At 42.0% G+C, this 26,756-nt stretch overlaps 3 protein-coding genes across 6 annotated transcripts; 1 reads left to right on the forward strand and 2 right to left on the reverse strand.

Annotated features, from left to right (window-relative positions):
• Positions 1 to 897: 897 nt before the first annotated feature.
• LOC125539390 (WD-40 repeat family protein / beige-like protein) lies at positions 898 to 22,017 on the forward strand. 4 transcript variants are annotated; one of them, XM_048702832.2, is made up of 31 exons: positions 900 to 3,496; positions 4,767 to 5,554; positions 5,940 to 6,650; positions 6,770 to 6,904; positions 7,682 to 7,786; positions 7,915 to 8,028; positions 8,180 to 8,256; positions 8,337 to 8,418; positions 9,734 to 10,066; positions 10,931 to 11,538; positions 11,973 to 12,057; positions 12,329 to 12,523; positions 13,096 to 13,647; positions 13,886 to 14,029; positions 14,246 to 14,737; positions 15,559 to 15,707; positions 15,914 to 15,983; positions 16,088 to 16,171; positions 16,256 to 16,312; positions 16,393 to 16,461; positions 16,547 to 16,633; positions 16,711 to 16,827; positions 17,287 to 17,436; positions 17,544 to 17,628; positions 17,709 to 17,829; positions 18,572 to 18,668; positions 18,753 to 18,866; positions 19,611 to 19,977; positions 20,389 to 21,179; positions 21,268 to 21,390; positions 21,550 to 22,017. In XM_048702832.2, the coding sequence occupies exons 1-31, from the start codon at positions 1,231 to 1,233 to the stop codon at positions 21,616 to 21,618; spliced, it is 9,237 nt and encodes a 3,078-aa protein (XP_048558789.2). In that variant the 5' UTR covers positions 900 to 1,230; the 3' UTR covers positions 21,619 to 22,017. The 4 variants fall into 4 exon arrangements, 3 of the variants coding, with proteins under 3 accessions (XP_048558789.2, XP_048558790.2, XP_087400833.1); XM_048702833.2 differs by having other exon boundaries at positions 10,934 to 11,538; XM_087544707.1 differs by having other exon boundaries at positions 10,934 to 11,538; positions 18,572 to 18,866.
• A 1,998-nt stretch (positions 22,018 to 24,015) lies between these two features.
• Positions 24,016 to 24,863, reverse strand: LOC147986394 (uncharacterized). Its single transcript, XM_087541989.1, has 3 exons — positions 24,728 to 24,863; positions 24,506 to 24,624; positions 24,016 to 24,405 (listed from the first exon to the last, which is right to left on the reverse strand). Exons 1-3 carry the CDS (start codon positions 24,858 to 24,860, stop codon positions 24,016 to 24,018), a joined length of 642 nt encoding a protein of 213 aa, XP_087398115.1. The 5' UTR covers positions 24,861 to 24,863.
• Positions 24,864 to 25,179: 316 nt separating this feature from the next.
• LOC147986395 (uncharacterized) lies at positions 25,180 to 26,037 on the reverse strand. Its single transcript, XM_087541990.1, has one exon. The coding sequence runs from the start codon at positions 26,035 to 26,037 to the stop codon at positions 25,180 to 25,182; it is 858 nt and encodes a 285-aa protein (XP_087398116.1).
• Between the last annotated feature and the right edge of the window lie 719 nt (positions 26,038 to 26,756).

A 26,756-nucleotide genomic window follows, 5' to 3' on the forward strand; every position in this document is an offset into this window, starting at 1 on the left:
GAAAAAAAGATTGAAAACGAAGCCCTCCCGCCGGCCCTTGACAGGATCCACTGCGCCCCCATGACCCTAGGGCCACCGAAGACGAGGCGAACATGCGGCGATGCTGGAGAGAGGCAGAAACCCTAGCTTTCTTTCTTGAAGGAGGAGGAGCTTTTGATTTTTTGTATTTTTCGCACTTTTTGTCAAGGCGAAGCTAGAGTAACTTTCGGCGGCCTTGTACTTGGACCGAATACACATGCCAGTACCATGGTTTGTTTGGATTCATAGGTTAGAGTTAGTTTGGGTTAGATTGGACTCAACTAACCCAAAATATATCCAAACAGACTAACCCATCCAAAAAATCTAACCCACCCAAAAGGTGCTTATTTGAGTTAGTTCTTCTCGGGACCATTAAAAACATTTTTTTTCTCTTGCTCTCGCCGCAACAGATCCCTCCCCACTTCCTCTTCCTTCCTCCCTCTCGCACCGTCTGTGAAGGCACCTCGCCATATCCGTGCTCCATCTAACTCTGCAATCCAAACACCTCTTTGGTTAGAGTTAGTTCAGGGTTAGAATCTAACTCTAATCTCTAACTGAGTTAGAGTATCCAAAACAGGGCCTATGTAGTACCTTCAATTATTGTCTACATTTCCTTAATACTAGTATATATAATCCAGATGCATCGTCTGGATTATTTTTCTTTTGGCATGGCATCGATTGGTGTTTTTTAGCTTAACCGGTGTTTTCTTAATTGCGCATCAAATGGTGTTTATGATCAAGTGATTAGTCACTGGCTTGTTCCAACTGGCGCTCTCTTCAGTCGCCGCCAACATGGGCCCAGCTGGTAACCTCGCTTCCCTTCCTTGACGGGCCGAAGCCCAAACCCGGAGCTGAAAAGTAAGCTGGACGTCTAGCTGCTACTCTCCCCCAGCCGCAACCCGTGAAGCGGCCGCGTCTCCTTCTCCCATCCCCTTTCTCTTCGTCAGTTCATCCATCCCACCCCACCCCGGATCTCGTCACGCATCGCCGCTGATCCCACCTCCCTCCTCGCAGCCACTCCCCCGGCCGCCTCTCAGTTAGATCTACGCGCGTCCCCGCCCACATTGCGCGCCGCCGTTTACTCCGATCTCCTCCCCACCACCACCGCCACCAGTCTCCGCTTCGCTGTCCCACTATCGTTGACCGATTCCGCTCGCATTTTTATTCGGAAGGCTTTCCTCGGATGCGGTGTTGATGAAGTGAGCCCTCGCAATGGCCGAGGACGCCCACGAGATGCGCGATTCCTCGCAGCCGCCTCCGGAGCAGGGCCCGTCCGTTCCGCTCGCCGGCGAGGCGGGTGCCGAGGCGGCGCCGTCGAGCCCGGGGACGAGCGCGGCCACGCCAGCGTCGCCGCCGGCGCCTCGGGAGCAGGGCTCCGTGCAGCAGTTCGCCGCGGTTTCGCTCAGCGAGGAGGTGGGCGTCGAGGAGGTGGTGTCGAGTCAGGAGACGAGCACGGGCACGTCGGCGCCGCTCCCGACGCCCCGACAGCAGGGCTCTGAGGCGGAGCAGTTCGCGGCGGTTCCGCTCACGGAGGAGGTGGTTGCGGAGGAGGGGGTGTTGAGTCAGGAGACGACCACTGAAACGCCGGCGCCTCCCTCGGTGCCTCAGGAGCAAGGCTCAGTGCAGACGTTCGCCGCGGTTTCGCTCACCGATGAGGTGGGTGTTGAGAAGGGGACGTCAACTCCGAAGTTGAGCACGGGCACGCCGGAGCCTTTGCCGGTGCCTCAGGAGCAGGGCTCTGTGCAGCAGTTCGCCGCGGTTTCGCTCAGCGAGGAGGTGGGTGTTGAGAAGGGGACGTCAACTCCGAAGATGAGCACGGGCACGCCGGAGCCTTCGCCGGTGCCTCAGGAGCAGGGCTCCGTGCAGCAGTTCGCCGCGGTTTCGCTCAGCGAGGAGGTGGGTGTTGAGAAGGGGACGTCAACTCCGAAGATGAGCACGGGCACGCCCACGATGCCGCCGGATCCTTCGCCACCGCTGAGGAGTAGGCATCGGCCTCCGGGAGTGCCAGCTGACGCGCCGCAGGAGGTGGTGCGGGCTGTGGATGCGGCGGTCATGGGCAATCGTGGGGGCAGGGTGGACTGCCTCCTCGAGATGGTCTCTGAGGGGCAGGGCGAGTTACCGCACTCTGTCGTCGATGTTCTGCTCGGAACCATGGGCGGCGTGGATGGTCTCGATGAGGTTAGGGACACCACTGGCACTGGCACTTCCCCGAGCATCATGTCCAACTCGGGCGCCGCCATCACTGCAGCGGAGCTCCTGCCTCACCTCCCCTGCAGCGAGGAGCCTTCACCACGCACTCGTATGGCCGTGGGCCTGCACGCCGCGCTAAGGGCCTGCACCCGCAACCGTGCCATGTGCTCTTCGTCAGGCCTCCTAGCTGTACTCCTTGAGTCTGCAGAGAAGCTGTTCGTTGGAACAGGCGGGGGTAGTACTAGTAGCTGGGACGGGACACCACTGCTTCAGTGCATTCAGCTCTTGGGTGGCCACTCGCTTAGTGTTAAGGACCTCCATTCCTGGCTTGGCTTGGTTAAGAAGGTGCTCGGAACAAGCTGGGCCACGCGACTGATGCTGGCACTTGAGAAAGCTATGGGTAGCGAGGAAGCAAGAGGTCCTGCTGCAACGTTTGAGTTTGATGGGGAGAGCTCTGGTCTGCTTGGTCCTGGAGATAGCAGGTGGCCCTTCTCGAGTGGCTATGGATTTGCTACTTGGATTTATATAGAATCATTCTCGGACACACTTAGCACAGCAACAGCTGCTGCTGCCATTGCTGCTGCTGCAGCGGCAACATCTGGAAAATCATCAGCAATGTCAGCAGCTGCAGCGGCCAGTGCCCTTGCAGGAGAAGGTACAACACACATGCCACGGCTTTTCAGCTTTCTCTCTTCGGATAACCAGGGTGTGGAGGCTTACTTCCATGGCCAATTCTTGGTGGTGGAGAGTGGGGGCGGGAAGGGTAAGAAGGCTTCTCTGCACTTCACTTATGCGTTCAAGCCTCGGCGCTGGTACTTTGTTGGGCTAGAGCACACAAACAAGCATGGTTTGCTTGGGAAGGGAGACAGTGAATTGAGGTTGTATGTGGATGGTAGTCTGCATGAGAGCCGTGCTTTTGATTTCCCGCGCATATCGAAACCACTGGCATTTTGCTGCATTGGGACAAATCCACCACCAACTATTGCAGGCCTGCAGAGGCGTCGACGGCAATGCCCATTGTTTGCCGAAATGGGCCCCATCTACATCTTCCGGGAGCCAATAGGGCCAGACAGAATGAGTCGGCTGGCACTCCGGGGAGGAGATATACTTCCCACTTTTGGAAATGGTGCAGGTTTTCCATGGAAGGCAACGAACGACCATATTAAGAACATGGCAGAAGAGAGCTTTGCACTGAACCATGAGATTGGGGGCTGCTTGCACCTTCTTTATCACCCTAGTCTTCTCAGTGGCCGTTTTTGTCCAGATGCTTCCCCTTCTGGTTCAGCAGGTTCTTTCTATTTCTTCTTTTTACATTAATGTTACTACGATCGTTTTCTTTTATAAGCAGTACATTCTATGTTTATGGAGAATTAAATTTTGATTTAATTTACCCAAGTTGAATAGCTATGCAGTCTTGCAGGTAGAGAAACACTTTGTAACTTAGAAACTGATGCCTAAATTTTTGCTAAATCTCAGTTACATTTTTAGGCCTTCGGATCAAGATCCAACTATTGTCATTTCGCTTCACCCCATTTACAACGTAAAGACTGAAATTGCAGTTAAGTTTGATTAAAATTGCACATTTTCAACACTGCATTTTTTGGTTAAATGATGTGCAATTTTAGATGACTGAGATTTACAGAAGTTAGTCAACTGAGAATCAGCTAAACCATTTTTTTTCTTGGGCAAAACATAGTACTATTACGTTTTTAAGCCATATAAAGAGGTGGCGTCAATCATCCGCACAAGGGATAGTTACTATTTTAACCCTTCAATTTTGGATGGGTCTTTCTCTGGACCTTTTAAAAGGAAAAAACTACAGGGGAGGCCCTTTTGAATGTCCTATCGTGGTCCAGCAACTTTCTCATTCTGGCCCTATAATAAAATTCTTTTGAAAGTTTTGTACGATCACAAATTGTAGCCTAGAAATTGTAGGATCCAAAATAGGCCTTTCCAAGAAGACAACAGAAGATGCATCATACTGGAAAAAACAAGGGAAAAGATTAGAGAATTGCCATCAGCAAGGCATTCACTCTTACACAGAAATCAATATTTTAGTCATGAGTCAGTTCTTTAATCTATTTTTTTATATGATCCATAAAAACAGATTGGGTTCCACTATCAACTGATAATGGAACAAAAACAAGAGAAAACATCCATGTGCAAACTTCAAAGCTATTCAAATAGGTTCAAAGAGGCCTAAACAACCGTGGCCACTGCCACATGCAGTAAAAGGGACGCAAAAGTATAAAGTGACAAGCTACAAAAGGACACATCAACATCACATTATCTTGAGTCATCTAAATATTTGCTACCAGTAATTGACAAATCACTGAGTCAGGATCACATTGTCTTGAGTCATCTATACCATTTTCAGTGTGCAGAGCTATTTGATAATCCTTCTCCACTATATTGTATTTGTCATTGAAATTTGAATGTTGAATTTTTCAGTTACTTCTGAATTTGATAATCCTTCTCCACTATGTGTGTGTGTGTGTGTGTGTGTGTGTGTGTGTGTGTGTGTGATTTTATTGATACTTTCTTCTGTTAAATTGCAGGAACTCATCGAAGGCCTGCAGAGGTTCTTGGGTTGGTTCATGTTTCACCTTGTGTGCGGCCTGCGGAATCTTTGTGGGCCTTAGCTTATGGTGGTCCAATGGCTTTACTTCCATTAACTGTGAGCAGTGTGCAGATGGATACTCTTGAGCCTGCACTTGGTGAATTGTCGTTGTCACTTGCCACTGCGTCCCTTTCTGCTCCAATCTTCAGGATTATTTCCCTGGCCATTCAACATCCTGGCAATAATGAAGAATTATGCCGTACATGTGCACCTGAGCTTTTGTCACGCGTTTTACATTATCTGTTGCAAGCATCTTCAAAGCTGGGAAGTGGAGAAGAAGAGGGAGTGACTAATGAGGAGCTAGTCGCTGCAATTGTATCTTTGTGCCAATCTCAAAGAAACAATCATGAGCTTAAAGTGCAGCTTTTCAGGACTTTGCTGTTGGACTTGAAGATGTGGAGTTCATGCAACTACGGTTTACAGAAGAAGCTTCTGTCCTCACTTGCAGACATGGTATTTACTGAGTCTATTTGCATGCGAGATGCAAATGCGTTGCAAATGCTTCTTGATGGCTGCAGAAGGTGTTACTGGGCGATTCGGGAACCAGATTCAATCGATAACTTACCACTTACTGGAACAAAGAGATCCTTGGGTGAAGTGAATGCTCTGATTGATGAGCTTTTGGTTGTTATTGAACTTCTGCTAGGAGCAGTATCTTCCGCGTCTGCTTCGGATGATGTTTGCTCTTTGATTGGATTTATTGTTGACTGCCCACAACCTAATCAGGTGAATGGCACCTACCATTGCAAGTACATTGACTGTATGCTCTTAAAGATTGTATGTGGTTGCACAATATTGTTCTTTTGTGATATGTTATATACTACCTCCTTCCTAATATGTAGGTCCTTTCAGCATTTTTTCCATCCAAATATTTTTAAGTTTGATCATCTATAAGAGAAAAAGTACTAGCATCCAAAACGTCAAGTTGATATTACTGAATCTATAATGAATTATAATTCCATGATGTATATTGATTTATTTTGGATAGGAGGACGTATTCTCTTATGAAAGTGTAAAAAAGTATGTGTACGATCGCCTAATGTGGCTCGCTTAATCGACAATCTAGTATGAAGCTGTTTCTTATGATCTTATGAAATGTACTCGTTGGCAGGTAGCAAGGTTGCTTCACCTCATCTATAGGCTAATTGTGCAGCCTAACATTTCTAGAGCCAACATGTTTGCTCAGTCATTTATATCTAGTGGTGGTGTGGAAGCACTTCTCGTTCTTCTACAGCGAGAAGCTAAAGCTGGCAATAACCATATTTTGGACAATAGTGCAAATTTAAGTGAATGTTATGTAGTGAGTAATGAGGGTTCTGACGCAAAAGCTACGACCGGTGAAGGATATTACCAGGATGATGAAAGTCAGTTAGCTGAACAGCATGAATCCATTGTTCATGAAGACACTGAACAGGAAGCTGCAAAAACAAATGGTGCTTCTTTTAAGATGTTGGGAGCAAAAATAGGAAGAAAGATTTCTAACTCTGAGAATCAGCTTGTAAAGAATTTGGGTGGCATTAACTTCTCAATTACTGCTGATAATGTCCGGAATAATGTATACAATGTTGACAAAGGTGATGGAATCGTTGTTGGAATCATTCGCATTCTGGGTGCTCTAGTTGCATCAGGACACCTAAAATTTGCCTCGAGTCCTTCAAATCCAAATTTACCCGATGGTCTTCTGACGACAGTTCATGACGAAGGAAATACTATGTCAGAAGACAGAGTATCACTGTTACTTTTTGCGTTACAGAAAGCATTCCAAGCAGCCCCAAGGAGGCTTATGACTGCAAATGTCTATATGGCTTTAATTTCTGCTGCGGTACGTTGATTACAATTTCAGTTGCCCTTATTTACGCAAATGCCCCCCCCCCCCCTCCCCCGGGACACACACCTACAGTCGAAAGTTTCTGCCCTTTGATGTTGTTGTCTTGAATGCAGATTAATGTTTCTTCAGCTGATGAAAATCTGAACCTATATGATTGTGGCCACCGTTTCGAACACATTCAACTTTTGCTAGTGCTGCTCCGCGCGCTTCCGTATGCACCAAGGTCGTTCCAAGCTCGTGCTATACAGGTGCGTTTTATTATTGTGCATGGTTCCATTTGTCGTGTCAAACCTACTTTGTCTGCTTTGTGCTAGTTTTGAACTGCCATTGATTTCCCTCATCTTAACAGAACCCAGCTGCCCATACAGGCAAGGGAAAACTTGCCCACTGAGGAGAGTCGATTGATTCTATCATGTGGGCAAGGCCGTTGCTAAGGCTAAAATTATATCATGTTGTGTCCACAAAATAGTTTGAAATAAATGCTGCATACTCTTACAACAATTTTACCTTTGTGTTAAATAGACCCTCATAATTCTGAATTCATCTTATGCTTTCAACTTTTCAAGACAAAATAACCAAACACCTAGCTTTGCTAACCTTTCTTTCCTGAGCTATTGCTTATGTGAGCTAGTTTTTCCTCGCCTTGGAAAGCAAGGTGGCATGGGATCCAATCATGCCCTCAGGTTTTGGAGTTGTAACTTTGGTATTTTTCAGCTTCATTTATGCAAACCATTCTCAGTCAAACCACATGCATACTTAGCAGTGGTCAAGGTCATCAGTAAAAGTCAGCGGAGAACTCAAAAGAGCAATCTACAGATATCTGTGTTATTTGTGTAGTGTAGGTGCGCATTGATGATGTCATGTCGCCAAATACTTGCACGTCTGCAACTCCGCCTGCTTATATTTCATGATCTCTGTTAATTTTGTTTGCTCTATTCCATTGTTGATTTTTTTTTGTAACCTTGTTTGCCAGCTTACCTGCTTATTTTCTTAGGGTCTCAAAATTTCCTTCTGTATCATTTCAGGATATTCTGTTTTTGGCTTGCAGTCATCCTGAGAATAGAACCACAATGACCACAATTGCAGAATGGCCAGAATGGATTTTAGAGGTTTTGATTTATATTCATGAGGTAAGTATCACAAGCTTTTGACATTATTTCATGTTCTAATTAAAATCATATAGAATGCACTAGTTTCATCGACTACATTTTGTACTGTTTTCTACCCATAGCTCTAATTCAGATGTTTACAATTATAGAAGGGTAGTAAAAAATATGTCGATGGTGTAAGCATTGGTGAGATTGAAGACCTTGTACATAATTTCCTGATTATCATGCTGGAGCATTCAATGCGACAAAAAGATGGGTGGAGGGTAAGATAACTTCTTTTCCAGATCAATTTACTCAGAAACGCTTTTGCTTTTGGGTCGTGCAACCTTCTTTCTGGGTTTCGTTGGGTTGATTGTATCACTACCGGCTCCGCCTTGTAACTTGAAAGATTTTGCTATTGCTGTGACAACATAGGATGTGGAGGCTACAATTCATTGCGCAGAGTGGCTTTCAATGGTTGGAGGATCTAGCACTGGAGACCAACGGTTGAGGTACTCTCTCTCTCTCTCTCTGCATGTATATGTGTACGTCCGTAAAGCTGAACTACAATCTCGGTACCTGTTCTTCTTAGGCGCGAACAGTCATTACCAATTTTCAGAAGGAGATTATTAGGTGACCTGCTTGATTTCTCTGCCAGGGAGCTTCAAGTTCAGGTAAATGCTCTTTTCTCGACAAGATTTTCTTGCATTCTTATGCATGTCCAAGCTGTTGTTTCTTACATTCTTTGCTGTTACTACTTGCTTTAGTTGATTTCTCTTTGTCATGTGATGTAGCTTGTTTGGTCCTGGCCCATTTTAAGCCCTCTTTGTATCACCCAAAAGAATAGAAAAAACACAGTAAAGGCAGGAACAGAAAAAGTGCATTGATACCACATAAATAGAAATTTCGTACTTCCTCTGATCCATATTAATTGACGCTGCTTTAGTACAACTTCAGCGTCAATTACTATGGATCGGAGGGAGTAGCATTTTCTTCTGGTTTAAAGGGTTTTTATAGGAAACGATTCTGGGTAGAACACCACAATTGATACCTTGGCATTTCCACAACCCCATTTGAACACGCAAGCGACACTTTGCACCTAGATGTAGCACTACTAGGCCTGGGCGTTCGGTAGAAACCGAAAATTCGGTTAGTAAAACAGGAAACCGAAAATAGCAAGCAAAAACAGCTAACCGACATCTCGGTTAACCGAAAATTCGGTACGGTATTCGGTTTTATACCGAAATCCATGCTTTTAGTATTCGTGCTGTGCGTGCAGCCGCGGCACCCTCTTATAGGCGAAAATACCTGCCACATCTCCTCAAGCGGGCGAGGTGGGACTAAAGGAGCCAAATACCTGTTGTTCTCCTGCCGCACGCGCAACACCCGCACGTGAGCTGGGGTTGGGCCTTGCATCCTTGTAGCCTTGTAGGCCATCCATCCTTGCATGCACTTTGTCAGGGAGGCCCACGTTTTTCCTTTGTTTATTCATGCACGATGCGGTTGCTCGCTTAAAGCTTAAGCGATCGTGGGCGCAGCCTAATAAAAAAAGAAACGATCGTGGCGCGTGACTCTCTGTGTCGTTGGCTGCGCCTGCTTTTACATTTGTTCGGTCTTTCTTCGGTTAACCAGATTGAAAACCAAACCCACCGAAGTCTATTCGGTTAGTAGACAAGAAAACCGAATATTTCTGTGACAGTAGAAAAAACTGTAAATCCGGTTTATTCGGTTTCGGCTTCGGTTCGGTCTTTGGTTCATCGGTTTTTATGCCCACCCCTAAGCACTACAACGCCAAGAACATTGCACTGTTATTTATGATGTTACTGGGACTGCATATATCCAACTCTATTTGTTTTTTCTTTTGAACTTGAACAATAACTACCATGCTACTAATGTTACCTTGGACTTGAGCAATATCCAACTCCACTTTTTACTTTATACTTTTATCTCTATTCGTAATGTGCCTTCCTTTTGCGTGCCCTACAACAGACTGAAGTAATTGCAGCAGCTGCTGCTGGTGTTGCTGCCGAGGGCTTGTCTCCTGAAGAAGCAAAAGTGCAAGCAGAAAATGCTGCTCACCTCTCAGTAGCACTAGCAGAAAATGCAATAGTTATCCTCATGCTTGTAGAAGATCATCTGAGGACACAAGGCCAGCATTTTTGTGTGTCCCGTGTACTCAATAGTGTTTTTTCTTCTGCCTCCATTGCTTCGTCTGCTCCCAATCGGACAAATTCATTGAGCAGAGCTGGTAGTGAGCATATGGATACTGGACTCTCAAGGCGGTCATCTTTGTCCAGTGATGCTGGTGGCCTTCCACTAGATGTAAGAAGTGCAGACTGCAGACATTTATATTCAAGTCAGTTATTGGCATTATTCTGATCAAATGGATATTTATTTCTAAAGGGATTAAAATTTGAGTACTTTTACATTTACCTTTATACGCAATATGAATAGATATGTTTCCTTCAAGATGATGTGTCATGTTGTTGGAAAATCATGATATTAACCTGGATTTAGACTTTTAGATTGATTTCATACTTTACCCATGTTCCTGGAACCCTAGCATATCATTTACTAGACTTATATAGTACTCCCTCTGTAACTTAATATAAGACGTTTTCTGATACTGTCATAGACTCCAAAACATCTTATAAAAAGTTAGTGGTAGTAGCTATTGAACTCCTCATGGCTAGGATATGTAGCAAAAGTTTTTTTTTCAACCTAGTCAGCTTGCCCACCTTGTCCTGCATTGGCATTTAATTGCATGGGGAATGCTAGGATATTTCTCATTACAGGTACCGATCATGTTTGATCTACTGCAAATTGCATGTAGAATAGAGTGTAAGTTTTTTGTTAACAGATTATAGATAGGAAGGCACATTCCACTTTAATAGAGGTGTTCTACAAGAAAGTTTCTTGTAGTCTGTCTATTATTGTGCACAAGCACTCACACGTGGCAGCATGGAATACCTGTGAAGTTGATAAGCACTACTGGAAATTAGGTTCCCTTTTTAAGATTTACCATCAATTTTGGTATTTTTTCTGGTTACCTAATGAACCTGCATGTAATTCAGTGTTCCTTTATGGCTTATGTATAATTTTAGATATTGCAGACAGATTGGCAGATAGTTTTTAAAATTTATTCATATGAATGCTGCATTTATTCTTGATTCTGTGTGACCAAAGCAGGTGCTTACTTCTATGGCTGATGCAAACGGACAAATTTCTGCTGCCGTGATGGAACGCCTTACAGCAGCAGCAGCAGCTGAGCCATATGAATCTGTCAAGCATGCCTTTGTGTCTTATGGGAGCTGCATTGCAGATCTTGCAGAAAGCTGGAAATACAGAAGCCGCTTATGGTATGGTGTAGGCGTTCCATCCAAATCTGATTTATTTGGTGGTGGTGGAAGTGATTTAGAATCTTGGAGATCTGTTTTAGAGAAGGACTCAAATGGGAATTGGGTTGAGCTTCCACTTGTGAAGAAATCACTCGAAGTGCTGCAGGCACTCTTGTTAGATGATTCTGGACTTGGCGGCGGTCTTGGTATTGGAGGGGGGTCTGGCCCTGGTATGGGGGTTATGGCTGCACTTTATCAATTGCTAGATAGTGATCAGCCATTTCTTTGCATGCTCAGAATGACTCTTGTTTCGATGAGGGAGGATGACAATGGTGAAGGTGATGCTCTTTTGAAGAACACTAGTATAAAGGACGTCATATCAGAAGGAAGCCTGGTGCCATTTGATGGCAACAGTCACTCATCTACAAGGAAACCCCGGCCTGCACTTCTTTGGAGGTACATACTATGCACCATCAAGTATCAATTATCAAAATGGAATATGTACTTTTTCAACTGCAGGAAAAAAAGATATACAAACTATACTTTCCCATTGAACTACCAGAATCCATTTCGAGAGGAAAAACGTTAACAAAACTCAAAGTTCACTTGATACCTTTTAACTGAAAACTTTAGGAGAAAATCCATTTAGCATAGCAGAGTCCTGTGCTAAGAATCTCTGATAGGAGCTGAACATTTGTATATAAAATGCGTTGGAATAGTCTTTCATGTTGAAAGAAATCTTCTTCATACTGTTTTGCCATTATGTAATAATATCCAGAACTTTGATGGAAGGACAGTTGCCTTAATATATATTACATAGGTGGTCAGCCTGTCTATTCTGGGCTACTGTTATGTCAATTTTGATTTTACTAACTCTTATAACTGTACAGTGTGCTTGGCCCAATCTTGAATATGCCTATTACTGAGTCGAAGAGGCAGAGGGTGTTGGTTGCTTCTTCTATTCTCTATTCAGAGGTGAGTTTGTTACTTTGCCTTGCATACAAGCATGCCACGCCCTAATAGTCAATTTCATTCCACGCTCTATTCTTTGCCTACGATTCTAATGCCAAAGAATAATCTGTCTGTGCGAATTTGTAAAGCTACTGTGATTTATTAATCATTGTGCGATAACTTAGTACATAAATGTTCATCACGTTACACTTTCTGTAACTTCTTATTTATTAGAGATAGTAATCTGGACAGTAAAAATATCATATATGTTCATGCTATCTTGCTCGTGATGCAGGTATGGCATGCTATTGGCAGGGACAGAAGCCCCCTAAGGAAACAGTACATTGAGCTGATTTTACCACCATTTATAGCCATCCTGAGAAGGTGGCGGCCACTTTTGGCTGGTGTTCATGAGCTAACTTCTTATGATGGTCGGAATCCACTCATTGCTGATGATCGTGCTCTGGCAGCAGATGCACTACCCATCGAGGTACTAACTGGTTATTTGTATCCCGTCAATGAAGTTACATAGTGTTAATGCTGAATTCTGCATCAGTGGTATATTGCACTAGCAAAATATGGTGATATGTGTTATGCTTGTTTTACTCGTACCCTCTCTCTTTAAACTGGGAAACAGCAAGTCCACGGAATATCTTGTTATTTTGCTTACCTTAGTCCATAAATGGAAGGTTGGATGGGTCCAATCACCCATAGACTCACCATAAGCTGATAATCTTAAAATAGTCTAACATGATTTATCTAGCTTCTCCTAATCTGGTAATATGATTCACACCTGTTGACACTCGCCCTACTTTCTGATCCATCTTATATTAGTCTCTCAGTGTAGCTATTATCTGCTTGACTTTTTCCCCTTACGTATTTGGCAATTGGTTAGCATTTTTGTTGTGGACACTTTGATATCTAACTAACCTGAGCTCATGCGACTAAATATTCAAATGTGCTTCGTGCCATTTATCATATGCTCATAATTTGTCACAAACTTTGATGAAAAAATGCTGTTGTGTCTTGGCTAGTTTAAAGCTAACTATCAGATGTCGCCAGGCTGCTCTTTCAATGATATCGCCTGGCTGGGCTGCTGCTTTTGCCTCACCCCCAGTTGCAATGGCATTAGCCATGATGGCTGCTGGTGCCTCCGGAACCGAAACAGTAACACCTCGAAGGAATACCTTGAGTAGGCATGACACTTCTTTGCCAGAGCGTAAAGCAGCAGCAAGATTACAGACCTTCTCAAGTTTCCAGAAGCCTGTTGAAACAATGCACAACAAGCCTGGGTCCATCCCAAAGGACAAAGCAGGAGCTAAAGCTGCGGCATTAGCTGCTACACGTGACCTCGAGCGGACTGCTAAGATTGGTTCAGGAAGGGGTCTTAGTGCTGTAGCAATGGCAACATCAGGACAGAGGAGAAGTGCAAGTGATATCGACCGTGCAAAGAGGTGGAATACATCTGAAGCTATGAGTGCTGCTTGGATGGAGTGCCTGCAATCAGCTGATTCTAAACCTGTTTCAGGAAGAGAATTTTCAACCCTTTCATACAAATATGTTGCAATTCTTGTTTCTGGTTTTGCCTTTGCACGGAACTTACAGCGAGTTGAGGTAAATCCACTTGGAATATTTTCATTTCCGATGCTTAGAATTTACTCCCTCCGTTCCTAAATATAAGTCTTTGGAGAGATTCCACTATGGACCACATATGGAGCAAAATGAGTGAATCTATACTCTAAAATGCATCTAGATACATCCGTATGTGGTCCATAGTGAAATCTCTACAAAGACTTATATTTAGGAACGGAGGGAGTATCATACATCCTATAAATTTTTGTTCATGATGCAGATGGAGAGGCAAACACAAGTTGATGTGCTGAATCGGCATCATGCATCAACTGGAGTTCGAGCATGGCGGCATCTTCTTCACTGCCTGACAGAGATGGGAAGACTATATGGACCTTTTGAAGAACCCCTGTGTACTCCTGATCGGGTATGTACAATATAGCTAGTTTATTTATTTTATCTCTGTTTTCGTGCCCAGCTTCTTTATCAAGACACACACTTTGTTGACCGGTACATCTGGGAGTAGTTGAGTTCTTCTCATGTAAGATTCTTCACATCTGCATGAAAAGAAGCACCGTGTCAAAAGAGAGAAAAAAGCTCTAGGACAAATCCTGATATATCTTTTCACTCCTGCATTTTGCAGATTTTCTGGAAATTAGATTTTACTGAAGGTTCTTCAAGAATGAGAAGATTTATGAAAAGGAACTATAAGGGATCTGATCATTTGGGTGCAGCTGCTGATTATGATGATCGGAAGCTTCTTAGTGCTGATGTGCAATCAAATGAATGCAACCCCAAGGGTGCAGATTCTTCATTAACAGACACCATTCCATCAACTGCGTCGGTGGTAATTGCTGAGGCCATGTCAGTGGATGACAGAAATGAGGACATTGAGCAGTTAGAATCCGACACTACTCACAACAGTGCTGATCAACTTCAGTCCTCGTCAGCAGATCAACAATCGATGAAAAAATCAGTAGATTCAAGAAGTTCTGGTATTTCTGCCGATCGCAATTTGGTTCGATCCACAGTTGTTGCACCTGGATATGTGCCAACTGAAGCTGATGAGAGAATTATAATTGAACTTCCATCATTGATGGTGCGACCATTGAAAGTTGTGCGTGGAATCTTCCAAGTAAGCACTGAGAAAAGTTAATGCTTGCCCGTTACGAAGTTCTAGTGCCATGAACAGTCCTGAAAATGTGAAGCTGAGCTTTGATGGTGTTAGAGTTTAACTTATCTTGTAGGCATCTTTAATCTAATGTGTTCTTATCTAGAATTCCGAATTTCAAAATTTAGGGTCCGTTCTCTTAAGATTGGCTAATTAACAATTTAGCTACAGTATATCACATACGTTGCAGTTATTACCAATAAAGGTCGCACTAATTTAACACAATATTTTGCCATAGAGTTTTATTCTGTAGTTCAACGGTTTCTCAAAATTACTGTACCATTTCATTTGAAGTAGTGCAATAATATGGCGAGTTTCTTCTTTCCTTGATGTAGCATGGAGTTCCGTAGCAGGCTACAAACTGTTGGCACTTCTGTATGGATGGATGAGAAAGCTTCATGCTACCTCATTATTAATAATGACTAAAATTGCTTCCTACTTCTGATTTATGTATTCTCTAGTGTAATCATCTATAATCTATCCCTTGTAATGATATATGTTGTGTTAATATTCCATTGTCATGCACTCCTTGTGTGTTCTAGTAAATGTGTACATGAAAACAAATCTGTATTTTTTTTATGGTATCCAAACATATGCACAAAAATATGATGTCAATATGCGTATGGGTGCACCCAATCTGCTTTGTGCTTAACCACATAACCTTTTCATATGAAACTATGACTACGGAATCACAAGGATCTATATGATGGAATTATTCTCCTTTTTCTTCAGTTCCCACTTAAGCTGTTAGCTGGTATCATTCACTCCTGTAATTTTGTTCCCAGGTAACATCAAAGAGGATTAACTTTATAATTGACGAGCATGCAAGTGACAGTAATGTGGATGATCATGCATCCACTAGTGGCCAATGTTATCAGCAAGATAAAGATCGGAGCTGGTTGATCTCTTCTCTACATCAGATATATAGCAGGCGGTAAATTTTATATTCTGATCTGGTTCTAATGTTAGAAGTTGATTCTTCCATACTCCTATGATGCATATATCCTGTTCTGTTGGAACAGAAGGTGTCTATGCTTTTGGACTGAATAACTGTGCAGCATCATCTGTGAATCACCACACCATGTAGTTTAGAGTTTATTTTCCATTTACTCATTTGGTGATTTTGTTGACTTGTTGCAGGTACTTGTTACGACGAAGTGCTTTGGAATTATTTATGGTAGATAGGTCAAATTTCTTTTTTGATTTCGGGGTACGATCTTTATGATACTCTACTATAGTGGTTTAGGTCCATGCCTGACACCGATTAATAACTTCCTTACACTTTTGTGTCTGAATTTCTTATACTTTATCTAGGATATGGAAGCACGCAAAAATGCTTATCGGGCGATTATTCACACCAAACCACCTAATTTGAATGACATTTTTCTAGCTACCCAGGTTAGTGCAATGTTTTTTTCTCCTAATCTCCAGTGTTGTCACTATGCAATGATGATCAGCAGTAATCTATAATATTTTGTTCAGAGAGCTGAGCAAATCCTTAAAAGAACTCAGTTGATGGAGCGCTGGGCTAACTGGGAGGTACGCAAACATTAAATATGTTTCATTTTTTTTTCATTTTTGTTGTTGTTTCAAGATCTAAATATGTCCAATTTCTTCAGATTAGCAATTTTGAGTACTTGATGGAACTGAACACTCTTTCTGGGCGCAGTTATAACGACATAACTCAGGTCAGTTTGATGCACATAAAGTTTGTCTAGCCTAAATGTCTAATAAAGTAACCTATCATTCAACTAATCTTATATGCTTGTGCAGTATCCTGTTTTCCCCTGGATAATTGCTGATTACCAGTCCAAAGTTTTGAATCTGGATGATCCTTCTGCATACCGTGATCTTTCAAAGGTTGATCTCCTGCTATTATTGCTTCTATCTTTTCCCTAATTGTTTAAACTGCTAACCGTAGTGGATATTTGATGCAGCCAGTTGGAGCACTAAACCCAGAACGACTAAAGAAGTTCCAAGAACGGTACTCGACGTTTGAGGATCCAATCATCCCTAAGTTTCATTATGGTTCACATTACTCCAGTGCTGGCACGGTATAATCTTCTTTGTATAGCTGAACCAAATGTTTATCTATAATGTCAGCTAGGTACTATCTCCCGCTGAAGGATTTCCAATCGTATTCTACTCTCTGGGTCTCTGTAGTTCTCAATAACTTTTAGCTCAATCAATTTGTAATGTGCAGACTAAAAGATGATATTGTAATTACTGTAGAAGAGCCTACATGTTATGCTTGCACATGGCTTTTCCTACATCAGTGAAAACTCTGCATGTGCATCGTATTAATATTAAGATACGACTGTTGATAGGTTCACCCTTCTGAATAATTTTGGTTGGCTACCGGTCTGCTTTTGCTGATGCTGTTCATTTGGTTAGGAGACATGACATCCAATATTTAATTACCGTTGGCCTAAAATTCTATTCTGTACCCCAAGTGCTTTTTTTGATGCAAAACCATTTGAATTTTTTGTACTGATAACTTATATTCATTGCAGGTCTTGTATTACCTTTTCAGGATGGAGCCCTTTACCACATTATCTATACAATTGCAAGGTGGCAAATTTGACCATGCTGATCGCATGTTTTCTGACCTTTCTGGTACATGGGATAGTGTTCTGGAAGACATGAGTGACGTAAAAGAGCTAGTAAGTTGTTGGTGTCTCTCCAGTATGTTTTCCTGGATGTTGATTGGGTGGTACAGACATCCATTCAAGGTTTGCTCCAATTTTATTATATGGTGATATTTATGTAGGTCCCAGAGATGTTTTACCTCCCGGAGGTATTTACCAACATAAATTCTATTGACTTCGGGACAACTCAACTTGGAGGAAAGCTAGGTAAATGCATTTTCCCCTGTGTAGAAGTACGTATCATAATACATGATTGCAGAGTAATGTAATACTGAACAGCATTGCAGATTCTGTAGAGTTGCCTCCTTGGGCCGAGAACCCTGTTGATTTTGTCCACAAACACCGGAAGGCTCTTGAGAGTGAGCATGTTTCGACTCATTTGCATCACTGGATTGATCTAATATTCGGGTACACTATTCTATTCTATTTTACTACTTTTGCAACCTATTTCTTCATGGAATGTTGTGTGCTTGAGCGCACGCTCGAATATACCCACCATAATTTGGTGGAGACTGTTAACTAGTATAATATATTTTATGTAGGATGACCATGCTTATATGGCCAATCTAGTAGGTTTAATCCATGTGACCCATAACTCTTCTGTATCTTTCTTTCTAATGTATTCCCTCCGTTCAGAATTACTTGTCGCAGAAATGGATGTATCTAGACATATTTTAGTTCTAGATACACCCATTTCCGAGACAAGTAATTGCGAACGGAGGGAGTACTAAGATGCAAAGCTTCCATATGATGATTGTACCTATGATGGTTTGAACTTTCTTTCAAGCATTACCTTTTTGTCACCATTAGGATGTTATCTCTTTTCCCATCAGTATAACCTAACCTCATAAACTCAACCCCCTTTTTGGATCGAAATCGAGCACTTTTGATGCTTAAAAAAGCATAAAATCCTTTGGATGGAGCATCCTATTTTTAGTTTGGAAAAAGATTGATGTAATGTAGCAAGATGAAGGATCTGGATTTTCAGTATTGGCAAATTCAACCTTTGTGTTTTTGTGCTTATATTTTGTGTATGACATCCATGAATAAGGTAGGACACCTGGTTACTTGCTTTATGAATATCCTACTTATGTTTTGCCTGCACAATGTCTATGCACTGCCGTTTAATCATGGATACTTCCTTTTGCAGATATAAACAGAGGGGTAAAGATGCGGTAATGGCCAACAATGTGTTCTTCTACATCACATATGAGGGAACTGTTGATATTGACAAAATTGCAGATCCAGTAAGTATTATTTATTTGATTTGGTGTTACATGGTTTTGAACCAGTTCCATTTGGCTGCTGATATTTTACTGAAAATGCTTAAGGTGCAACGGCGAGCCATGCAAGATCAAATAGCCTACTTTGGACAAACACCGTCTCAATTGCTGACTGTCCCTCACATGAAGAGAAAGTCATTGAGAGATGTCTTACAACTGCAGGTACTTTATATTGGCCGATGTATGAGTTCAAGTATTTTTTTAATTAACCACAATTAGTTATATTGGGTTTGTGTAGCTAATTGAGTTTTGCCTTTTCCCATGCTAGAAATGGGAATGCATTGCCATGCGAAGAAGTGATATAAAAAAAAAACTCTGATCCATAATAAGTGTCGTGGAACTAAAACCACGACACTCATTATGGATCCGAGGGAGTAATAATCTAGCTATAGTTCTTCATTACAGAATTTTAGGGTATGGTTGTTCTTTGAATTTAGTGTATCTCCATTTTGTTTATCGTGCTTCTTGATAGACGAGCACTACATCCCTGCAAAATAAATATGAAAAAAAATACTCCCTCTGATCCATAATAAGTGTCGTGGAACTAAAACCACGACACTCATTATGGATCCGAGGGAGTAATAATCTAGCTATAGTTCTTCATTACAGAATTTTAGGGTATGGTTGTTCTTTGAATTTAGTGTATCTCCATTTTGTTTATCATGCTTCTTGATAGACGAGCACTACATCCCTGCAAAATAAATACTACCTCCGTCTGGAAAAACTTGTCCCAAGCTTATTCCTCAAATGAATGTATCTAGCACTAACTTGATGCTAGATACATTCATTTGAGAGACAAGCTTTTTCGGACGGAGGGAGTACGTAATAAAATCGACAACCACTCTTAACAGCTCTTACTGCCTTTTTTGTTTTTGCATGACCTGACCCTCATGATTTACTATGCAGACCATATTCCGGAATCCAAGTGAACTTAAATCTTATGTACTGCCTAATCCAGAACGCTGCAATGTCCCTGCAAGTACTATGCTTGTATCGAATGATTCTATTGTAGTTGTAGATATAAATGTGCCCGCGGCGCATGTGGCACTTCACCAGTGGCAACCAAATACTCCAGATGGCCAAGGGACACCTTTCCTTTTTCATCATGGTAGAAATGCTGCAAGTTCAACAGGTGGTGCATTCATGCGTATGTTCAAAGGATCCACTAGTTCTGGAGAAGATTATGAGTTCCCAAGAGCTATAGCGTTTGCTGCTTCTGCAATCCGTAGTTCAGCTATTGTTGCTGTCACTTGTGACAAAGACATCATCACTGGTGATTATTTTTCTCACTGTTTGTCCTTTGGATTTATTATCTGCATACTAACACTACCTTTGAAGAAACCTCAAATTTAGAATCACCCGCAGAAGATACAAAAGAAAAGGCCTTCAGGATTGACACTGGCTTTATTTGTTTTCACACCTTATTATTGACTTTGTATCTTCTGTAGAGTTGGTTTGAAGCTGAATCTTTAGTGTAAATGTAGAATACCGCTTCCTCTATCTAAATAATTTTTAAGATTTTTTGGTAGATTTTTAGACCAAAGTGCACACCCCTAATAATGCCATTCTAGAATTTTGTTTCTTATTATCAATTCTGCTATGATACTTTTAAGCCGCTTCTATTATTTGGTCTTTCGATGCTGCTGCTAATGCCATCTCTAATACCATTTTTTCTTAACAATAGGTGGGCATGCGGACTGTTCGGTGAAGTTGATCTCCCCAGATGGAGCAAGGACAATTGAAAGTGCTTCTGGGCATCTTGCTCCAGTAACCTGCCTTGCACTTTCCCCTGATAGCAACTACCTTGTGACAGGGTCTCGAGATACTACAGTTATACTCTGGAGGATTCATCAGGCAGGCTTTATACATAAGAAAAATCCTCCTGAACCTCCACCTGCAACACCAAGGACACCACACAGCCCTCTTCCTACTAGTCCTAGTAGCATGAGCATCCTTTTAGAAACCAGGAAGTGTCGAATCGAAGGTCCTATGCATGTGTTAAGAGGACACCTTGGAGAAGTAATTAGCTGTGCAGTTGGTCCAGACTTGGGACTTGTTGTATCCTCGTCAAACATGTCTGGTGTGGTGCTACATTCTTTGCGAACAGGTCGGCTGATAAGGAAGATTCATGTAGCGGAGGCGCATGCTGTATCCTTATCTTCTCAGGGAATCATATTGGTTTGGAGTGAATCAAAGAAAAGATTATCTAGCTTCACAGTCAATGGAGTCCCTATTGCTACCTCAGTTCTATCACCTTTTTCTGGGGGAGTTAGTTGCATTGAGATTTCTATGGATGGTCATTTTGCCCTGATTGGAACTTGTTCGTCCAGCAATTACAAGTGTGAGGACAATACTGAGGTAGCAGATCGTGAGCCCAACAAATCAAGTCGCAAGGTTGATATATCTGAGCAAACTGAAATCAGGCAATCTGTTAACGTGCCTTCGATCTGCTTTGTTGATCTGCATAAACTTAAGGTTAATAAACAAACAAATCTAAAACAAGTTTCTGATTTACGTTGTTTGTCATTTGATGGAAGTCTTACCAGAAACGTTTTCCTGCTAGGTGTTTCATACACTGGAGCTTGGAAAGGGCCAGGACATCACAGCAATTGCATTAAACGAAGAGAACACTAATCTTCTAGTTTCTACTGCCGATAAGGGCCTAATGGTTTTCACTGATCCTGCTGTGAGTATACTACATATGTCATTATAAATTTTGCATCAGCAATCCAATTTTACCACCTTATATGCGAGCACTTGACCTAATTAGAATGTTGCTAGTTGCATGGAAGTTTGACTTGTGCAACTTTGAACCTTCTTTCTGATTGAATTGGTAATGTTGCAGTTGAGCCTGAAGGTAGTGGATCAGATGCTCCGCCTTGGCTGGGAAGGTGACGGACTTCTTCAGTCATGAGAAAGCCATCGATGTTATAAGTCATTACTTGCTTATAGATTGGTGACGCCCATTCGTTAGCATAGGTAGGAGCAGGGTACTGAAGCAAATGGGTGGAATATGTCATATGTACAAAACGAAAAAAGCAATAGGCGTTGCGAGTTAGGCTAGGTCGTATACTGTATCCAACTGGTCGTATAGTCAGAGATAAAGAGGGAACGCGTAGACTTGCTGAGCAACAGTATGATCCTTCTGTTGCGTCAGTTTTGCCTTGTAAATTCTCGGCCGTTCTGTAGAGTGCGTGAATAGATACTTAGCATCTTTGCCAATGTAATTTTGGCTGGTCGCTGCATACCATTTTGATGTGAGTTTTGACTGTTGGCAGCAATAATTAAAGAGTGTTGAAAGGTGTTGGACTAAGTTTTTTTATCAGTTGTGATCTGCATGGGCGGCTGCAGCCCCTATTCATCATGGTTACCTTGCCTTATTTCCCTATTGAAGTCTTGTATTGTTACATTCTTTTGACTGCGTTCTGTCATTACTTTGTTAGGGCTATCTTGTCGCACATTGACCTTTGAAATCTCTGCATTATTTTCCAACCGTTTTTTTTTTGCAAAAGGGCCAAAAGAATGGTAGTAATATATTTTACTCAAATCAGTGCACAAAATTGTCCCATTAACTTACCATGTGCCAACCTCCCCACTCACTATCATTATGAGCAGTGGAGCATGGCACTGGCCACGGTTCCATTTTCTAGAATCCTCCATCTTTTCCATTCTAGCTTGTGAGTTGTTGAAAGTTTGCCACATTTGTTTTCATATATATTTTTAGCAAAATAAAAACAAATATAAAAATCCCAGAAACGAATATGAAAGCAAATTCTGCTGGAAACGAGTACAATGCAAACATAGTACCCCCATCAATGCCACACCCTGACCATCGAAGAGTGAAGTCTGATTTGAACCCTGAGGTTGTAGAAACAAACCCTCACGTCTAAATTCCTGAAATTGGTACCCTGTACTCTTTCATCCTGGTGGAAATAAATCTTCAGCCATTTTAGGGGTGGATTTGATGATGTGGCATTGAGAGGCTGGGATTGTTGACTTTGACCGGTATAGAGAAAAAGGAAATTTAATGGCGTGCCGTAATATTCGAACACGAAACCCGCATGGCACATAGACGCGGAGTGTATTTATCTTTATAAAGTACTCCCTTCGTTCTATAATATAGAACGTTTTTTGATAATACACTAATGTCAAAAAACATCTTACATTATGATGAAACGGAGGGTGTATTTTACTATTAACCATAGTGTGGGCAACAGGTAACAACCCAAGGGCCACGGCGATGCCCGTACTCGTCCTAGGCTTTCGCCATTCTCACCTGCGCCTGTACGAGCTCCACTGCCTCATATTTGTGCTCGGGTGCCTCGTTCACCTTTGATGCCTCAATTGTCTAGAGCCGCGCCGCCCCCTCCGTGAACGATCTACACCACTTGCTGTGCAAGCTCCGCTGCCGCTTATATATATATATTATTAAAATAGTTATTCTGATAACATTTCCGCACTGCATGCTCAACGCGAGGACACTGCACTTTCTTTACTAAGAGCACTGCATTACAGAGATCAAGGAAAAAGATAGCGCGCTATTTGAAATAGCGTAGCCTTCAAAAAAACGCTATAAACGAAATAGCGTGCTAATAGCCGAAAATGCATAGGAGCTCTCGCGTGCTACGCCCCCCTATATTCAAAAATAATTTAGTAATTCCAAAAAGTCAAAAAATCCCGAAACTTTTTGTGGAATCAAACATGACCAAGTATTGCACTTGTACAAAAAGATCAAACAAGGAATGACTTTTATTGTATCCGGGGTTAAATATTTTCCCAAAAATGCTAGATACAAGTACTATTCATGCTATATTGCCGTCATAAATTTGTCTTTTTTGCCCTGAAGTTAACGAGAATCATTCCTTGGCCAAACTTTTTATATGAATACAATACCTAGTCATATTTGGTTCAAAAATATATCCAGGATTTTTTGATGTTTTTTTGAATTATTAAATTATTTTTGAATATAGGGGGTGGAGCACCTGAGTGCTCCTAATCCGCTTCCGCTAATAGCGCGCTATTTTGCAAAATAGCGTTTCACAAAACATTATTCAGATTTCAGCATATAGCATACAAATGACAGATATATCAACACAAATGACAAATTTCAGCAGCTAAAACCAAGGCTAAAACATTGTTCAGATAACAAAGCATGGTCCAGATATAGGCATATAGCACTGTTCAGAGTTCATACATTCAGATTTTAGACAAACAAAGTAGACAGATAAATTAAACAGCCAACAAGCAAGGTCCAGAATAGCAGAAATAAGGACTTAGGACTTTAGGAGCCAGCCAACAATGATGCAGAAGCTCAATCAGAATCAGATGAACTTGCTGCCATGGCATCATCATCCGAATCAGAAGAAGAACCCACAGATTGCAGCTCATCATCACGAAAAACTGGGAGCAACTTCTTCCTAGGTTGACGAGCTTTATTTCTTTTTGATGCAGCAGCTCTTGCTCTCGGTTGTGGTATTGGTTCTTCTTCAGGTTCATCTACAGTATCCACAACTCGAACCGGCACAATTCCTGTGATCCACTCGTTATCTTCATCTTCTACAACATCTGCATGTGTTCTGTCCACAAGTGGATCCCTGTCTTTGTCCATTCTCTTTTGTTCAAGTTGGGAGTTGGCCTTGATGAAGACAAGATCTCTCATTTTGTCATGACGTAGCCTGTTGCGCCTTTTCCTGCCTTGAACCTGATTGTACATTGCAAGTAAATAAACATCAGTAAGAAAAAGGAACATATGTGCATATAAAGGATATGTTGACAATTTGTACTTTGTACTACATTCTTACCTGCTGAAAAACACTGAAGTTTCTCTCACAAGCTGATGAGCTGCATGTCAAGCTCAAAATCCGCATAGCCAGTACCCTGAGATTTGGTGCACTTGATCCATGATTGGACCACCATTCAGCTGCATCAACAAGTAACAAATAACAGTTAACAAAGCTGCAACATCTAATTCGCATTGCAACCTACACATCTTATTTCAACAATGTAAATATTTAGTTCTTTACCTGGATCAAAGTTCTTGTTTCTCCGCTGCCTTTTAGCACTGTCCCTTCCAAACGACCCCTCTTCATTTTGATATGCCTGACACTCAGCTGTCATTATATCTTCCTTCTTACCATCTCTAACCATCTTCTCCATGCAAGCAACAAGGCCATCTTTAAATGTTCCATCCAACTCAATCTCCAGCGTGTTTTCATAGTATTAGTATGGGTTTAAGAAGTATCCAGCCCTATGTAGGGGCCCCTTTGATTTGTTGTCCCATCTCTTATCAATAATGTGTAGCACTTCCTGGATACTAGCCTCCTCATTGTCAAATCTAGCTGCAATCTCCTTCTTTGCATCCAAAAAAGCGCCATATATGAAACCCATAGCTGGTACATCACTGTCCATTCGCCGCAGCAAATTAGCCAAAGGCTCAAAGAAGTTGACAACACGTTCTACTCCCGTCCAAAAATTTTCAGAGCCGCACACTTCGGTTTGAATCACGTCCTTTCACCTTTTTTAAGTAACCCATTTCATCCATCTGATCTGATCTGAATAGCTTTTGCTGTTCTTTCTTGTTGTCCAACATGCTTTTCAAGTTCAAGTAAGCTGTAGCAAACATTGTAATGCCAGACCTCACCAGATCTTTCCCAAGGAAATCCCTCATTAGAGACAAAACTCTAGTGTGTGCATAAAGGAAAACAGTGACAACTCTAGCTTGTGTAATAGTAGAGTCCACTATTTTAAGCTTGCCAATATCCTCTAACATCAGATCAATAGAATGGGCAGCACAACCATTCCAAAATATGTTGGGGCGCTTTGCTTTCAACAAGGTTGATGCCGCTTGATTAACACTTGCATTATCAGTCACAACTTGAACTACATGCTTCTCACCAACCTCTTCTATGCATCTATCAACAAGCTCAAAGATGTACTTCCCATCTTTCTTCACGGCTGAACAGTCCACAGAATTAAGAAACACCACACCATGAGCACTATGAACTACAAGATTCATTACCCCTCTTCCTCTTATGTCAGTCCATGCATCTGTCATGATTGTACATCCAGTAAGCTCCCAAGTCTTCCTGTGTGCATTGAAGGACTCCTGAACTCTTTTCTTCCTCTTATTCAATATTGGGACACCCATTTCATAAGGAGTAGGACCGTCCAAGTCCTCACCATACTGTCCAATTGACTGAAGCATGAGGTCAAAGCTGGGAAGTGTGACTGCGTTGAATGGAATGCAAGCTTCATAGAACCACTGGCAGATGTACTCACAAGCACGAGCCCTTTTTTGTTCTCTCTTCTCAGTTGTCAGCTTCCCCTGGATCATGTCAGCACCACGTTTCCTCTTCCTTGCGGCAACTGAAGGAAATATGCCCTAGAGGCAATAATAAAGTTATTATTTATTTCCTTATTTCATGATAAATGTTTATTATTCATGCTAGAATTGTATCAACCGGAAACATAATACATGTGTGAATACATAGACAAACAGAGTGTCACTAGTATGCCTCTACTTGACTAGCTCGTTGAATCAAAGATGGTTAAGTTTCCTAGCCATAGACATGAGTTGTCATTTGATTAACGGGGTCACATCATTAGAGAATGATGTGATTGACTTGACCCATTCCGTTAGCATAGCACTTGATCGTTTAGTTTGTTGCTATTGCTTTCTTCATGACTTATACATGTTCTTATGACTATGAGATTATGCAACTCCCGTTTACCGGAGGAACACTTTGTGTGCTAACAAACGTCACAACGTAACTGGGTGATTATAAAGGTGCTCTACAAGTGTCTCCAAAGGTACTTGTTGGGTTGGCGTATTTCGAGATTAGGATTTGTCACTCCGATTGTCGGAGAGGTATCTCTGGGCCCTCTCGGTAATGCACATCACTTAAATCCTTGCAAGCATTGCAACTAATGAGTTAGTTGTGGGATGATGTATTACAGAACGAGTAAAGAGACTTGCCGGTAATGAGATTGAACTAGGTATTGAGATACCGACGATCGAATCTCGGGCAAGTAACATACCGTTGACAAAGGGAA

The sequence above is a fragment of the Triticum urartu genome, chromosome 2A, assembly GCF_056163025.1.
Source record: "Triticum urartu cultivar PI428250 chromosome 2A, HENAU_Tu73, whole genome shotgun sequence".
NCBI lineage: Eukaryota > Viridiplantae > Streptophyta > Magnoliopsida > Poales > Poaceae > Triticum > Triticum urartu.

Bases quoted from the DNA above. Each gene is read 5' to 3' on its own strand.
- LOC147986395 (XM_087541990.1), bottom strand. From the start codon at position 26,037: ATGATCCAGGGGAAGCTGACAACTGAGAAGAGAGAACAAAAAAGGGCT.
- LOC125539390 (XM_087544707.1), top strand. From the start codon at position 1,231: ATGGCCGAGGACGCCCACGAGATGCGCGATTCCTCGCAGCCGCCTCCG. The intron at 7,787-7,914 runs GTAAGTATCACA...TTACAATTATAG, and splicing joins TTTTGATTTATATTCATGAG to AAGGGTAGTAAAAAATATGT. The intron at 8,419-9,733 runs GTAAATGCTCTT...GCCCTACAACAG, and splicing joins CCAGGGAGCTTCAAGTTCAG to ACTGAAGTAATTGCAGCAGC.
- LOC147986394 (XM_087541989.1), bottom strand. From the start codon at position 24,860: ATGGAGAAGATGGTTAGAGATGGTAAGAAGGAAGATATAATGACAGCT. The intron at 24,625-24,727 runs GTAAAGAACTAA...TTGTTGATGCAG, and splicing joins AAACAAGAACTTTGATCCAG to CTGAATGGTGGTCCAATCAT. The intron at 24,406-24,505 runs GTAAGAATGTAG...ATGTACAATCAG, and splicing joins ACTTCAGTGTTTTTCAGCAG to GTTCAAGGCAGGAAAAGGCG.